At 39.3% G+C, this 17939-nt stretch overlaps 1 protein-coding gene across 3 annotated transcripts in view; it reads left to right on the plus strand.

Annotated features, from left to right (window-relative positions):
• Window positions 1-17939, plus strand: part of LOC127418773 (gastrula zinc finger protein XlCGF26.1-like) — a 129749-nt gene that overhangs the window by 92977 nt on the left and 18833 nt on the right. The window contains exons 1-3 of one of the 3 annotated variants that reach the window (XM_051659587.1): window positions 2737-2804; window positions 3164-3232; window positions 3370-3532. In XM_051659587.1, coding sequence (XP_051515547.1) covers window positions 3197-3232; window positions 3370-3532 — 199 coding nt within the window. In that variant the 5' untranslated portion in view covers window positions 2737-2804; window positions 3164-3196. Of the gene's footprint in view, window positions 1-2736; window positions 2805-3163; window positions 3233-3366; window positions 3533-17939 lie in introns of those variants that run through there. The other 2 variants (XM_051659585.1, XM_051659586.1) reach the window with 2 other exon arrangements.

The raw sequence follows: 17939 nt of genomic DNA on the forward strand, positions 1-17939 counted from the left end.
AAGAGATCCACAAAAAGTTTCTACTGATTCTTCATTTACTAGATTTATATTTCTCTCACAATAATTTTTAAAAGATTTCCAGTCTGCTTTTTCATATAACCATTTTCTTTGCAGATAATAATCTGTTTTATATCTGTTAACTCTTATTGTGCAAATTATTGGAAAGTGATCACTCCCAATAGTAGTATAATTGATCACATACCATTCGCACATCTCTGCCATCTCGTTTGAAATCATTGTTAGATCTATACTTGATGTAGTATTCCCCGTTATATTGTATCTAGTGGCTTCTCCTGTATTTAAACATACCAGTGATCTATCATCCATACATTTTTCCACTATTTCCCCATTACAATCTATATTTGTACTACCCCACAGCCAATTATGTGCATTGAAATCTCCACACCATAGTTCCCTTTTCCCTGTATTTCCACCAACCTTTTCAAGTAACTCTTGTGAAATTTTATCACATGGATTGTAAAAGTAAAAAAATCACAATTGATCCCTCTTGGCAGAATACCTCTATACCAACACATTCTATTTCTTTGACATCTGTAAGTGTTCTATGCTATTCCCTCTTGAATAAATGTTACTACCCCTCCACCTTGTGCTCCCTTTCTATCCTTCCGGGCAGAATTATATCCAAATATTTTGGTTTGAGCCATGATTCTTGTACACATATTATACTTGGTTTTTGTTTTAATTCCATTATACATTTCTTAAATTTTTGTCCATTTGCTGTGAGACTTCTTGCATTCCATTGTAGAACACTTATTACCATCAGGCTAATCAGACAATTGAGAAGCATCATGAATTGATGATCGAGAAAGAACATCATATATCATTTGAACTGATATTCCAGAAATCACCAAGAATTATGATGCTGCTTCCAGGATTACTTTTATCTTAGCTGACCTGCTTGTCGTCATAGCAGTAACATTGATAATCTTGATAATGAAAATTCTCCTTTATTATTACTAATGAGCCTCCACAGTTACAACATTTAAGCACAGTATTTCCTGGACATTTATCATATTCATGTTCATCTCCACACTTTCCCCTGACAGACTGCAGCTACATGCCATATACGCTGACATTTGAAACATCTTAGTGGCTTTGGGACATATTCTTGTACTGGATAACTTACATATCCCATTTGAACTTTTTCCGGGAGACTTCCTTCAAAGGTCAGCAGATTAGACATGCTTTCAAGTCTTTGCCCCTCTTTGTTTTTGAATAATCTTCTTGCATTTATTACTTTTCCTCCTCTTATATTTTCTGTAACTTCTTCCGTTGATATATCAGAAGGAATTCCAGTGATAACACATTTTACTACGCTAGAGACACCAATCTCTTGAGCTGATATCTTCTCCCCATTTAAATCTTTAAGCCTTAACAATTTATTTTGTTGTGCAACATCTTTAACAATTATCAGTACTCTTCCCTGTCCCAAACACTATGGCCTTTGTCAGTCCTATCGGATTCATGTGTTTTCCTGATAATTTCTCAAAAGTCATCATTACTTTATACACTGGTCTATTCAATTCTTCTGTTGATGTATTTCCATCTCCTATACTATTCTGATTTCCCCTTTTCTTTTTCTTTTTCTTTTTACTCACTATTTGAGCCGCCAGCATCATATCTTCGCTATCTTCCAAGTCCTTTGTAGATCCTGAATTTTTTCATTTTGGAATGTTTTCCCTTTGATATACATTTAGTATTTTCATCCATTATTGACCCATCCGAGTCTTCTTCCATGATTCGTTCATCCAAATCTTTCTGACGTTCAAACAAGCCTTCCGAGCTGCTAGGTTAATGCACGTTTCCACCACCGATCTCTCCCGCCAGCTCCACCAGTGTGACCAATCCAGCAACCTCACGCCTCGCCTTGACTACAGTGAACTTGCTGAGAATATTGTGGACATTTCTAGAAAATAGTCTAGAAAAATTAGCTCCCAAAGTCACCAGAATTGAACAATATAATAGGGCTGGGCAAAAAAAAAAAGTAATTTTCAGATCAATTTTTTTATTTGGTTGATTCAGTATCGATTCTGAAAAGCAATGGATCGATATTTGTGTACTGGGTCTGATTAACTTGAATCTGTAAAACAATGTGCTGATCAGGGATACATTAATCCATGGGCTTATGTGGTCTGCAGCACAGGGGTCCACAACTCCCAGGTGGTGCAACATGCTTCTTCCCAGTTGGTGTTTGCGAGTGGAGTGCATCTAATGTGTACAGCAGGAGAAGCTGTTTGTAACAGCTAAATCCTGTTACGTGAATGTAAACACAGTTATTTCTAAAGTAAATGTAAACAGTGGGGGGGGGGGGGGGGGGGAGGCTGAGTTGTATCAAAATATTTAAATTATAAATGTGTAATTACAGCTCTGTCGCTGTCTAGCATGTCATTAATAATAATCAAACAACAATAACGAGAAAACCTTTCACTGCTCTTGGCTGGGTTATTTTAGTAGCTTTAAGGTGACCCGTGTATTATAATCTTACAGTGAAGACCACCAGTAATAAGTAGAATCTTGTATCTGCTGTGCATATATATATATATATATATATATATATATATATATATATATATATATATATATCTCTCTCGAATCGAATCGTACTGAATCGAATCGAGATCTGTGTGCTGAAACCCAGGCCTACAAAATTACACATTTACACTCCAGTCCAGTATGAGGCAGAATAGCGCCATTATTTGTTTTGGAAACCGCCATTAAACAAGAAGAAGAAAGAAGAATTTGAGCTCTCAGTCGGTACATGTTCAGTGTGTTTAACTTAATTTGTGAGTTTATATTAGTTTTCATATGTTTGTATTTTTCTGTCTTTGTTCTGTTCGTAAAATAATCTTATTATCGTCTTATGTGGCGGTTTTGTGACAGACGCTTTAAAATATTCAGATTCAGGAGAAACAAGCAGAAATCTGAGAATATCATGTTTAATATCTGATATATGAGCTCGTTAAATCAAGAAGCAGATATTTTAAAGAAGTTCAGTGATGTTAAATAAAGCATGTTATATGCTAATATCCAACAATATTCCTGCTTTAAGTCAAATAAAACCAAACACAAAGCACACATTTATATTTGTCTCATAACTCATACATGAAAAAGGGTTTTTCTGTCTTGTTTTGTTTATGTTCAGATTTTCATCAGGAGAGAGTTGAAGAAAGAGGTGATGAAGACAAAACTGATGGAGAGAGACAGTTTACAGGTTAAACATTCATTTCATCATTTAACTGAATCACTGTGTCTATTTGTCTTTTCCACTTTTTTCTCCAACTTTTAAACTTGAGGTTGTAAGTTTCAAATGATGTGATATGACTGTGACTCTCTGATCATGAACAGCAGATGCTGCAGACACCAGTGAAGATGTGTTCAGTGAAGCTGCTGGACTGCAGGAACCTGATGAAGATGAGAGTGAAGATTGAAGTGAAGCAGGAGGAGATAAAAGAAGAAAACACAGCAGAGGAACAACAGAGAAAAGAAGATGATGATGATTTTATTTCTTCAGGTATGTTTCTTCCATTGATGATTGACATTTTTATGACTCAAAGGTCACACAAATGTATTATTTTTGTTTTAATGCTCAAAAGTCTTCAGAAAATGTACATGTACTCCAGTGTTTCCTGCAGAGCTGTGACGAAATAAAGAAGTGCTGGTGTGTGCTTGCCTTCAGACTTAAGTGAAAGTCTAGATGTCGTCAAATAAAAAAAAAAAAAGCACACTTTGTTGGATTTCTAGAACAATCATAAAGTCAGACTTTGCAAGCAACTCTTGTCTACAACTGACCCCTCCCCTTGCAGAGACAGAGTACGAGCTACAAGCTGTTGAGCAAGCTGGTTCTGAGGGTGACCAATAAAAGGACAGGGTCAGTACAGGGGCTACACAAACTGAAATCGCAATGTGACCTTTCACAATTATTAAACTGCAAAGGGCTGCTGTATAAATAAATAATTATTCTGCATGCAATACTCGCTTTAATCTCCTGAGACCTGAGCATGACTGCTGTATGCATTTCCCATTTCCCTTTTTGATTTCTAGAGCAAATAGTTTTCTTAAAAATGTATGTCCTCATATGGGGATGGGGGAACTAAGTTGTGAGATTTTAAATAATGCCAAGCAATAGAAAGTCTAAATTTTCCCCAAATTGTTTGTTTTCAGGAGTGTTGGTTATTCATGTTTTTGAGACGTTACAGCCATTACCAGTGTTGTAGTCAAGTCACTAGGTCTCGAGCCCGAGTCCTCACTGCTCAAGTCCGAGTCCAAGTCACCAATATTGTGTTCAAGTCAAGTCTCCAGTAACTGCATACAAGTCCAAGTTACAAGCCCTTGTTTATGTTATAAAATAAGCAAAAAAAAAATCACAATTCTGTTGCCATTTTAAGTTTATTGGTGCACACACACACACATTCAGCCTTTCAAAGTGTATTGTACAAGAAACCATACACACAATAACAATACCATCTCTGTAGTTTTTTTTTCTTAATGTTACTTGAATGTTTGATATTGCTTTTAGAAACTTTAAGCAGTTTTCTTAATTTGTTTATTTTTTCTTATTTTAGTACTAACTGTTTCTGACTTTAACCATGTATTATGCACCACGACCAAATGGCGAGTTGATTCCTCAAACTCCGGTATTCTCTCACTATATACCACGTCTACAGAGGCAGAATATATGTATGAATAAACAGAGTCAGAGATATTTTGCATTATAATAGATTTGTGAATACATGTGACATGTTTTGAGAGGCACACACACTTTTTTGAGATTTGAGAGTGTGTGTCCAGTTTTGAGTGAAAGCAAAGGAAATCCGCATCTGCGCTCGCACAACCGGTGCATGGCGTGACATGCATGTGATCTCAAGCCATAAAAGGACAGAATGCAAAAGTTAACTGTTGTAAAGAGTCCTCTCTTCCAATTCAGAATGCACCCAATGCTCAAGTTTGAGTCATTAGTGTTCAGTATCGCGACTTGGACTCAAGTACTGCAACACTGGCCATTACAGCTGATTTTCTGTTTCTTTGGAACAATGTGTATTGGGAAACTGTTATAACTTATTTGAAAAAACTCAAACTAAACTAAAATACTTAACTCCAAAACTAACTAAAATAAAAATGATCTCTGATTAATTTCAGTTTTAGTTTTGAAAGTAGGACACTTTTGGAAACTACATTTCTTGGCACTTTTAATTATGATCCAAACACACATAACTGACATTATACCTTTGAAGAAAGCTTAAGATGTCTTCTACCTTAGACAAAAGCAAAAAAGAAGAAATTCTTAATACTGAGAAGTAGAACCTTTGAAGACCCTCTTTTGACCAAATCCCAGAGGAAAAATTATTCTCAAGAAAATGTCTACAAGTATTTTGAATTATTTTTTACTTCATAAACCATTATGTAACATTTACTTTATATATTTTCTTTACCATTGCATTTCCCGAAATGAGCTCTGCCACACATCCAAAAGTAAAATCATCAATTTAAAACTTCATAAAGGGAAAAAGAGAGAGATATTTTGCCCAAAAATGACAATTCTCTTATTATTTACTCACCTTCATGCCATCCCAGATGTGTTTGACTTACTTTCTTTTGCTTAACACAAGCAAATATATTTTCGAGACATCTCAGCTCTGTAGGTCCATACAATGCGAGTCAACAGGGTCCAAAGCTTTGAAGCTCTAAAAAGCACATAAAGGTAACAAAGTAATCCTTAAGTGGTTTAATTAATGTCTTCTGAAGAAATATGATCGGTTTTGGGTGAGAACAGACCAAAATGTAACTCTTTTTTCACTATAAATCTTACAATTGCAGTCTACAGGAAAGATCACCAATGTTGTCAAGATTTACAGTAAAAAAGGATGCTACCTTTGTGCTTTTTGGAGCTTCAAGGTTTTGTACCGTGATGACTTGTGTTGTATGGACCTACAGAGCTGAGATATTCTTCTAAAAATCTTCATTTATGTTTTGCAGAAGAAAGAAAGTCATACACATCTTGGATGGCATAAGGATGAGTAAATAATGAGAGAATTTCATTTTTGGGTGAACTATCCCTTCAATTGTTTACTTCCCAAAGATTAGTTAAGAAATATTTTATAATCATCTAAGGATATTCATATGGATGGGGATCAAGTTTAAATGTCCTTTGTCACTTTACCCATATTCACCCTGTTGTGACGTCCCAGTGAATTTGCCGGTTTGTTCTGTTTGTTTTGTTTTTCTCTCCCTCATGTGTCTCAGGTGCTGCCAGCATGCGTGATCGGTGTTTCCATGGGAACGCTGATCATGCCACTAATTAGCATGCTGACAGCACCTGTTCTTCATTGATTCTCTCCCTTCTTAAACCCTTTGTTGTGTCATGATCTTTGCTAGATTGTAGTTGTGTGATCAAGTAACTCACCTCGCTCTCTCTGCCTCAGTTGGTCCTGTCTCGTGTATCTGTATTGGTTGCCCGTCTGTGCCAGTGTGTCTGGAGTGCGATTACCTTCCAGTTTGCTGCTGCACTTGTCTTTCTGCCCACACATTCTTCAACGGAGGATTTCTCACGGATCTGCTTCCTACTAACATGATGCATACACGCCTACAAACACACTCTAAGGAGGATTCTTCACGGATCTGCTCTCTAGACTGCCACGATGCATAAATGCCTACAAACACACTCTTCACGGAGGATTCCTCACGGATCTGCTGTCTACACTGCCACGACGCACACACATCTACAAACACACTCAGCGCCTTCATGCTGCAGTCGGTGCCGGGTTCCCTACGCTTTGCTTCTTATCAAAGTAATGGCACCATCCAATCACTGCCGACCATGTTAAAATAAAATTTAGCATCATAAATTCTAAATCCAAGTACTGATAACCATTGTCCCATGTCTGCAAACATGTTGAGTGTTTTAAATATAGTGTGCAGCCTGGAACTGAAATTTTTAATGGAGGTTTGGAGTAAATGCACTTGGCTTCATAGGAAAGCTATATGATGCTCCCTTGCTCCCTATTTAGTGAAATGCATAACCTCCAGTATGCTGTTCTCAGAACAGTTCAAAATGCACTTTATTTTCATCCTAACTTCATGAAAGCCTCTGAAAGCAACAATTCTCAATGTGATAATGCACAGTAAATATAGGATTTCTAATGAAAAACTAGAGCTATTGTCAAGGATAGTGGTCATTGTTTTTAGCAGCGTGCTGTTTCGTGATTAATCGCTAAACTTTTTACAATATCGGATGAAACTAGAGACTCTAATCATTTGACTTAAACAGGTTTCAATGTAAAAACTTTATTAGGTTTCTTACCAGATGTATTTTTGTTGGCATTTCCCCCAAAGACAAACTCCGCTGAGATCAGTGCCATGTTGTTTTGTCACATGACTCAGTTGTATTAAATTAAATTATGCATAGAGTATAGCAAAGACAATGCCTGCGCAGAAGGATGCGGGTCGCACTTAAGTGTACCTTGATGCATTATTAGACACTATACATACTGTACAGATATAAAATATATTGAATGCTGAAGTTTAATTTGCTGAAGTTTAAAATCTTAAAACTTGTATTTTCTCTGGCTGCCGTTCAGTCTCTACAAGTATACCGGGCTGCAGGTTGTGCAACACAGATGGGTTTCACTGTTGAGCATCGTCTCCGTGTTTACAGCAGCATCTCCCACTGAATGCATTTAGATACGCTCCTCTCAAGAATGTTGATGGGGGAGATTGGTGTGGTGGATGCCGCAAAACGGATCCCCCAGGGAGTTGTGTGTCCCTGGGCTCCAGCCTGTGTGTTAATGCGTGCCTGCTTGCGGGTGAAGTCTCCATTTGCCATGCAGAAAATCTGCTTCCGTGTTTTTATGCCCGGGACATGCGTCACACGTAATGAATAAGCATGCACTGCTCCACACCATCAGTTTCTGTGCCAGGATGTGCAGTTGTTTACCTCCTGAAAAAGTATATAATTCCAATTTTAGCCACAGAAAGTGGGGAAAATGCCTGGGTTTGTTCCTGCAAGGCAGCAGATGCCTAAGCTCCGCCCCCACTCTAATCCTGTCCATATGGAGCCTGTAAGGCTGAGTAGCCTGCCTGGAACAACTCGACAAACCATTCTCTTATCGTGTGAACGCCTAGGGGAGAAAACACACGGATACTGCATTAATTGCTTATTTTTTTTGTGTTACACAAAAACTATTAACGCTTACATTTTTTTAGCCCTAATAAAAATTAAATTATCTGCAACTACTGGCATAGATTTATCCGATAACGGATAGTTCCAAAAAGCAACTATCGGCACAGATTAATCTGTAAAACCAATATTTTGGTCTACCTCTAATTCTAAGAGCACGTATGAGGCTTAATAGTGTTTTCAGAGTGGTTTCTTAAAGGAATAGTTCACCTAAAAATGAAAATTCTCTTATAATTTACTCACCCTCATGCCATCTCAGATGTGTATGACTTTCTTCTGCAGAACACAAAGATTTTTAGAAAAATAACTCTCTTTGGTGATCATGATTTCAAGCTTGATTACACTCTTCTAGCACTATCTAGCGCTCTGCACATGCATCAAGCACTAGGAAGTTTAATGGCCTTTGCACTCCAAAGGTAAAACGATTGAGAGGCGAATCACCGACGAATTGACATTTTAACATAGAAAGTGACGCAAATGTTCACCATTAGCACATTCATCCCTTTACAATAGGTGCTGCTAATTCTCAAGCAATTTTACCCCTGTATGGTAGGTGGCTGGTCTGCCCTCTATGACAGATGAGAAGAACCACTTGACCAGTTTGCAAAAAAAACAAAGACAAGCAAACTAGTTAATTATGGTATGAAGACAATCTACGTAAGATCAGGGATATGTTAACATGTAAAACATTATTTTTAAAGAGATTTTTTTTCTTTTTCTTTTGATGCAAATAAAATGCTCATCCTCGCAGCTGGTTCAGGATTTCTTCCTCGAGTTACTTCAGCATTTATTGTCGGTAGTCAAAACAGCTTTCTGTGCTTTAGCACCATCAGTTGCACTGGTTTTGGTAACTACATCAGCTCCTGACAGGTGATCCAAATATAATTTAATTGGACACACACACCTTGAAAATATCTACAATTTTTCAGCGTGGAAATGTTCACTCCATGTGAGAAGGGTGAATCCATTTGTTTTGTTTTTTTCTCCCCAATTTGGAATGCCCAATTCCCAATGCACTCTAAGTCCTCGTGGTGGCGTAGTGACTCCGGGTGTGGAGGAGGAATCTCAGTTGCCTCCACTTCTGAAAATGTCAACCCACGCATCTTATCAAGTGGCTTGTTGAGCGTGTTACCGCGGAGACGGCGTGTGTGGAGGCTTCATGCTATTCTCCGCGGCATCCATGCATAACTCACCACGCGGCCCACCAAGAGCGAACCACATTATAGCGACTACGAGGAGGTTACGCCATGTGAATCTACCCACCCTAGCAACCGGGCCAATTCGGTTGCTTAGGAGACATGGCTGGAGTCACTCGTGAACTCCAGGGGTGTTAGTCAGCGTCTTTACTGGCTGAGCTACCCAGGCCCCGATGAATCCATTGTTTCATTCAAAGTGTTAATCGTGGAGAGAAATTGTAGCAAAAAATCGTGTTTAGTGTGCAAAGGGCTTAATCAAGCTTGAAATCATGATCGTGCCTAGAGACTGCAATGGCAAGATGTACACTGAAAAAAGGAGTTACATTTTTAGTTCTCACCCAAAACCGATTGTATCACTTCAGAAGACATTGATTAAACCGTGGAGTCGTTTGGATTACTCTTTTGCTGGCTTTATGTGCTTTTTGGAGCTTAAAAATTTTAATCCCCATTCACTTACCTACAGAGCTTAGATTTTCTGCTAAAAATCTTTTTTTTATTTTTTTATTTTGGAGAAGAAAGAAAGTCATACACATCTGGGATGGCATTAGGTTGAGCAAATGATGAGAGAATTTTCATTTTTGGTGAACTATTCCTTTAAATCCATCTTGAACTCAGAGTAACAGATGTGCTCTGAGTTTAGTTCCGTTTGCAAACGTGCGCTGAGCGTGTTATATTTAGCGATAGCATTCCAGATTCATTTGAATTTCACTTCTTTGTAATTTGAAATATGATTGTCCACTACAAGTTAATATACAAATCTTAAGTAACCCCTTACCACTGTGTATTTGTGTACAGTAGATGTTAAAATGAAGAACGCATTTTATGTTCAACACTTCCTTCAGTTTTCCTCCTGAAAAAAAGTTAGACTGTTCAGGACACCTTGGTTTAACTGGACTGTTTTTCAGTTCCCTGTGTAAGTTAAGATTTTACTACATGAATATATTACTATTGTATGATAATAATAACTAGAGTTTAATCGAGTTTAAAAGCCCAGGTCTAATCAAATCTATTAAATTATGACGTTTTGGTTGCCAGATGTTTCTAGCATGTAGCTAGGTGTTGCTAGTATGTTTTAACATTTAACTAGTTGCTAGTTTGTGTTGGCATTAAGCAATCATGTTTTAGCACTTAGCTAGGCATTGTTAGCATGTTTTAGCTAGATGTTAGCCAGTTGCAAGCATGTTTTAGCAGTTAGTTAGGCATTGCTAGCATGTTTTGGCATGTTGCTAGTATTTTTAAGCCCTTAGCTAGGCATTGCTAGCAGGTTTTAGCATGTTGCTAAACATTTTTCTGCACACAACAACGTTCAAAGGCACAAGCCACAGCAACCAGTGGTGAGTTTAACAACGCTCAGTGGCGCATGCAGCAGTATTCAGCCGTCATCAATTGTCTGGACCGGAGCACGTGTTTTAAGTTTTTCTGGCAATAGTTACACTGCTTTGCAAAACATTTGATCATGTCTTTTCAATCAAATATATTTATATAAATTTCTTAGTTGTGTGAAGTGTTGTCAAATCTACAGATTTAATAAATGATCACCACAGTTGTTACGGAAATGTATTGCTTGTCAGCATATATGCACATCTCAAGCAACAAAAGAGAAATCAATGATGAAAACAGAATGTTAAAAGAAAATGTGCTGAAATTTTTTCTTTTATTTACTATTCTTGTAGTGTCAAAAGGCGTGTCTCATCCGTTCAGCGACCAACGATTATCTGCACAAATATATGGCTCCTGCACTACTGTGTGCAAATTCACAATATTTGCAGGACTCATTTTTCCTCACTGAATAAGATGGTACTTTATAGAGAAAATGGAAGAATATTCATTTTATCACTTTTTTTTTTTTTTTCAAAAAGAAAATTAAATGTATTAAATATCAAGTAAACATGACATTTCTGTAAGGCTGTTGTTTACATATGTGGGTTGGTATTGTGAAAGGGCTTTAGCAGATAAATGTTTCTCCTCAGTTTCAGTAATTTGTAAACCATAGCCCTAAAATATTAAAATGAGCATTGTTTTGTTTAGTATTTTTCTTCCAAGTTGAGTGTAAGTCATGTTTGTTCTTCAGCCAGATCTTATGAAGGAATTTATGACCAGACCTTAAAAAATGATAATTTAATATACAATATACCTTGTGTCTATTTTAATATAAACACACAGTATGAAGTACTTGCGATGAAAGTGCTAGCTAAGATGAATATGGAAAATGTCTCAGTTACATACGTAACCTCGGTTCCTTGAGACAAAGGGAATGAGACGATGCATGCTAACGCATATGGTGAGTTGTTGTTCCACACGACCTAGTTGAAACCCCTCTACAGTAACGCCAATATTCTAATATTGGCTGTTGTGTTTGAGCCCCGCCCCACTGTAAAAGTAGGTGCACAAACGCCATTCCTCAGAATTTTCTGACTGAGGGACAAGGAGCGCATCGCTCGCACCTCAGAAGAACTCTGAGTCTTGTAGTGCGGCATCCGAATTAAATGGAGGAGGGAAGAAAGCTTGAAGGTGAACCACCTGCGCTCTGAAGGGCATGGTTAGAACCTTAGGCACATAGCCTTTTCTGGGTTTGACAGTGGCTTTTGAAAGTCCAGGGCCAAACTCCAGACATGAATTGTCAGTTGATAGTGCATGTAAGTTACCAACCCTTTTTTCTGAGGCTGGTGCCAGCAGTATAGTGGTCTTAATGGAGAGCATGTGCAAATCATCAGAGTCCAAAGGCTCGAAGTGTGGCCCTGCGAGCGCTTTTAGGACCAAAGTTAGGTCCCAAGTCGGGACTGTAGCCAGCTGAGGTGGATTTAATCTTCTTGCTCCTCTAAGGAACTTTATGATTAAATCATGCTTGCGTATAGTGCCGCTGGCTTCAGGTGCATGATACGCAGATATAGTCACCACATAAACTTTGAGCATTGATGGAGTGAGTCCTCCATCTAATTGCTCTTGAAGAAATATGAGAATTTCATGTAAATGGCAGTTTACTGGGTCTTTGCCATGTGAAAGACACCAATCAGTGAACACATTCCATTTTAGCACGTAGAGGCGTCTCGTGGACGGCGCTCTGGCCTGTAAAATGGTGTTCATGACTGAATGCGTCAGTTCTGACTTATTAAGCACGCTCCGTTCAGGGGCCACACATGCAGGTTTCACATCTTGGGCTTGGGATGCCAGATTGTGCCTTGCGCGTGAGAGAGGAGATCCCTCCTTAGCGGAATTTCCCATGGCGAGCTGTATAACATCTCTTATCATTTCCGGAAACCATGGCTGATTGGGACATTTTGGCACAATTAACAGAACTGTTTCCATGTCCACTCGGACTTTACTGATGACAGAATGGAGGCGCAACAGGGGAAGCACATACTTGCATTTCGTCGCTCATGTGGGCCAGCGTGTCATAGCAAAATATATACGCCACTACCATTGTGTTGTCCGAATGAATCAGAATGTAGTGATTCAAAATATCGGAATGAAAAGCTATCAAAGCTAGAAAGACAGCCAGTAGCTCTAGGCGGTTGACATGTCATGGCCGTTTTGTACCTGTTTCCAGGTTCGAAAGTCAGGTGTCCATTACACACCGCACCCCAACCTGTGTTGGATGTATTTGCGGTCAGCACTTTCTTTCTGAAAACTTGACCAAGCTTAACAACCTGTTGATAGAAGGCTGGCGCTGTCCATGGTGCTAGAGCAGCCAGACAGTGGTGAGTTACCGCGATGCACAGGAAAATGAAATGACTTCAGTGGTAATGTTTTTTCAGTTTGAATTGAAAGACACTCAAAAATGGTCTGTACATGCTCGTTCATGAGGTGCGCACGCATGAACTCCTAAAAAGGAGATTTACATGCCTGGGGAAAAATGTGCTTTTCACCAGTTGACGTTAGACCAGATTTTCCATGTGGCAAAGCAGCAAAACACAGTCTCTGTGTTTGCTCAGTACTGCCTCTGATTGGCTAGTAATAACCAATCACTGAGATAATTCAAAACACACACACACTGTTCATTTTCAATGGAGTGTGCACCACATCAATACATTTCGTGAATGTGCGGGGAGCCAGAGATAGACTGAAATGAAGGACTTCAAATTGATACGCAGTTCCTTCTAACGCGAATCTAAAAAGCCACCTGTAACACGGTGCCATTGGTACATGAAGTATGCATCCTTCAGATCTATTGACGCAAATCAGTCCTGAGGACGGATGTGCGATAAGAACTGTTTCTGAGTTTTGAATGGGTGCGTCGTGAGCGTGCGATTCAAGTGTCTCAGAACTAGAATGGGCCGAAGCCCGCTGTTCTTCTCCAGAACGAGGAATTAACGGCTGTAAATCCCGCTGTGTATGTCTCAGTCTTTGCACGTAATGGAATATTGTGTGGTCAGACCACAAATTGTGCTCGATCGTTTAAAACACCAGCTCTGACATGTCTGTGAGGACTTGCTACATATCCGCGCAGCGGGACAGCAGGCTCTGAAACAACCTCTATCGCGTTCTTTGCGAGAAAATTGTGTATTTCGGCTCATAACACTGGCGCATCTTTGGGCGTAACCGTGGAACACATTTGAAACTGGGCAGCCAACATGCAAATTGGATCATATAACCATGTTCGTTCATTTTTTTTAGCTCCCAGTCGGAATGCCAGTAAGAGCTTGCCACGTGTTAGAGGGCAATTTGGTATGTTCATAATATGATATTATGCGCCGCTCACCATTGGGAAGCGGTTGCACATAATGTGAGGCTTTGAAGTGGGAAATCCCTTTATTGAAAAGTGTGAGTGTTTCGTGCATGTGCAACAAGCACTGTAATCTTTTTCAATCTTTATTAATTACAAGATATAATGCACTGCTTACCATTGGGAAGTGGTTGTGCAAAATATGTGGACTTCGAAGTGGGAAAGCCCTTTATTGAAAAAGTGTGAGTGTCTCTTGCGAGCGCTGTACTCTTTTTACAATCTTTGCTTGTTCATACATGATATTATGCACCGCTGTACTAAATTGCACTCCAACCTACCATGGTTTGCCTGTACTCTTCTCTGCTCCCACATGTCTCAGGCCTCAAATACATAAAACATTAGCCTTTATAGACATAGGGTTTCTTGAGTAAAGAAAACGCTGTACTTATTCAAACAACCAGTTCTTTATTTACCCTTGCATTGCAAACAAGCAGAGACTGTCTCCAAACAACGGCATAGTACTACTGCTGTGTGTTCTTCTACAGTTGAGTGAAGCAACTACCAACAATTCTGGCTCAATACTGCTGCCTACTGGAGGGTGTACAAAACAGCAATAGGGCTTAAAGGGAATAGTTCACCCAAAAATTATACACCCTGATAATTTACTCATGCCTCCTTACCAACGAGCTTACGTCATCCCTCTCATGAGCGCGTGTCACTGAGATGTACGGAAGTGAACATTTGTAGTTAAAAAGTATATAAGTATTGTTTTGTTTCTAAAAATAATCAATCGTTTGCATTCAGAAGAACTTTATTTGTCGACTGGAGTCGTGTAGATTATTTTGATGCCCCCTAAATATGCATTTTGGACCATCAAAAAATGGGGGACATTCACTTGCATTCTTTAGAGGAGGAGGCCTGAAATGAAATCCTAAAAGTCTTTTGATGAAGAAAGAAACTCTTGGATGGCCTGAGGGTGAGTAAATTATCAGAAAATTTTCATTTTTGGGTGAACTATTCCTTTAACTGAATGCAAGACTATTAAAAATAATACTAGTTAAAATATTTTCTAACATAATACTCACAGGTATTGTAGTGTACACTTGTTAGTTGATTACATGCATTAGACAGACATAGTTGATTACATGCATTAGACATAATCATTTTCTGAATTGTGCATTAAAATAGATAAAAACAGGTAGTCATTTAATCATAAAATTAAGTGATGTTCCACTAACAATAATAACCACACAACGAACATTAACAATTTATCTACAACAACCTACAGCAATTCATCTGTGTGTATGTGTTTCCTAATGTTTTAGAATTCAATTTATGTATGCACAACCATTTATCAATAATCAACAATTTATTAACGGTCTATCACTCTGTATTTTGTGTGTGTGTATATACATGCATGTGATTGACTGAATGTGTGTGTTTGTGTTTCCTAGTGTTTTAGATTGTCATAAAAGCTGTGGAAGTCTTTCGGTATGACCTCCTTGAGGTCTTGGAGGTGTCTGTATTTCATCTCCTTGATCTTCAGGCTCTCTGAGTGGGGTGACTGCAGGTGTGGCTGAGGTGGTGTGTCGGAGCTGGTGCTTTGGAAATGGAGTCCAGTTAGCCGAGTTCTGGATCTTGAAGTCCATCGTCCCATTGATGTTGTACCTAATAACATACAAAAGGAAAAAGTTGACAGAGTTTGAACACCACCATTTACACAGCATTATTAAACAGTTAACATTCAATTCAAAGTATCATTTTACTTTACAGATTTAACAGCAAGTGAATGTGCCACATCATGACTTTTGACCTGGGCTGGTGAGAGAGACATGATTTTAGTTTGATAGTTACCTGATGGTTCTGACATCATGGACAGTGGGGTCACCGGGTTTGATCCCTGGGCGGATAGACTTGCAGAGCCTCAGTTTGGTGAACTCTTGGAAGAAGTTATGGTCCACATATCTGACTTCATATGGGTTGGGCTTGGACCGCGCTGTCTTCATCAGGGCAACATATTCAGCTGGGACATAGATTTCCTGGTTTCTCAGACGCCTCTCGATGACACTTTGACATTCCATCTGTATGTGCCCCTTCTCCAGGAACTTCTGAATGACTACCTTCTTCATCTCTGTGGAAAACTTCAGAAGAGCGTTGCCGTGCACCGAATTGCGGTTTTGGTACCCACAACCATCACTCCACAAAATGTACATCTCATGCTCTTTATGCTCGGAGAGGAAATTGGTGACACAGGATGCAAACTCACTGACAGACAGAGCTCCCTCACCTTCAAGCCAGACATAGCAAGTGGCGTTGTGCGTAGACATGTCATAAATTGTAAAGTTGTGGATGGTGAGTTTTGTCTCGTAGTAAAGAGCCGACGCTTTCAATCTGGGGCAGAGGAGGAGGGCTTGCAGATTCATGCAGACAACCAGGGTCTTGTCATTCGCATCATTTTTGTCCTGCACGTTTGCAGCACCGGCCTCTTCCTTTTTATGAAAGTGGTCCTGCCACTCATTTTCTGGCAAATTACCAGCCTTGAAAGAAGCAGCAGGTGTTACACTGGTCCTTCTTTGGATGGTAAAGACCCAGGTTCTGCTGCATAAATTCTTCTGAGAACACCTTTCTTGATAATGGTCTCAGCATCTTCTCCTCAGCAGCACAATGGTACGCTTTATACAGGTCAATCATGGATTGAAAGACAGGCTCCAGGTACTGTTTTGAGGTTGATGACCTATAGTAGTGGGAGGGCACCTTAGGGAGATCCTGTAGAAAGCTCCTCATGAACTCATGAGCCTCACCTCTTTGGCATGATGCTGCATTCTTATGTGTATTTCCTGTGCCTTGCACCCAGTTAAGGGCAGACCATTCCCTTATTCCAAGTGTTGCCAAAAACAAACTCCTGCACACCCTCCTCTGTCCATCAACTTTTAAAAAGAAAACAAGAGTAGATGACCTTCTTGAATTTTCAGACCCCCTTCTCCTCTGTACTGGGATGACATTTACAAACCATGCACATACATTCTTTTCCCAGTTCATGTTCTCCCAAAAGCATTAAAAAAAATTCTCCCTGTCTGCCTTTCCAATTTTGCTGCAGTGATGCTTGGAGGACTTCACACATGCAGCTGACTGGCATCTTGGTCCCATCACTCGGGGCTCCTTGGTTAATTCTTCTGTCTTGCTCCTCCCACCGTAAGGCTGTCCCATCATTCTTCTCCTTTTCTGCACACACTTCCAGTTACTTTCATTCTTGCACTTTCTTCCTCCAACAATGTCATCCTCAGCCCCATCATGGGAATCTTAAAAAATACAAGAACAAAAACATTAGTGTGTGTGTTTATGTCTACATTATCCACTGACTGCTGCTGTGAAATGTGCCCATCTATCCATTTAACACTCATTAACACTCATTATACATTGTAATATCAATTCCTATACAACTCAATGATCATTAACACATTATTCACTTTACCTGCATTCACTTCAAATTCCTCTCTCTCTCTCTCTCTACACTCTCCAGTGCTGTCTCCTCATCCTCTCTCTCTGAGCTGTGAACACCTACCCCTCCTTCTGGTTCTTCCTCTCTGTCGCTCTCTCCATCTGTGCTGTCACTGTCTGTATCTGTATCTGTGTTTATAACTGGAGTTAGCTTGCTTGCCTCCCCATATGACACATTGACCATTGCACACATTTCCTCCAGGGACACAGACATTGCTAATGTATAAAAAAAAAAACCCCAGTATTCGTATCAGCTTAGTTTGCCTCAATAGGTTACAGAAGCCTCATGTTGAGGCAAGAAGTTGGTTATCTAGCTAACTAGATGACACATCTGTAATCTGTACTATACAACACTGATATTACATAATGGTACATCTGCTGATGACAA

The sequence above is a fragment of the Myxocyprinus asiaticus genome, chromosome 28, assembly GCF_019703515.2.
Source record: "Myxocyprinus asiaticus isolate MX2 ecotype Aquarium Trade chromosome 28, UBuf_Myxa_2, whole genome shotgun sequence".
NCBI classification, from domain to species: Eukaryota; Metazoa; Chordata; class Actinopteri; order Cypriniformes; family Catostomidae; genus Myxocyprinus; species Myxocyprinus asiaticus.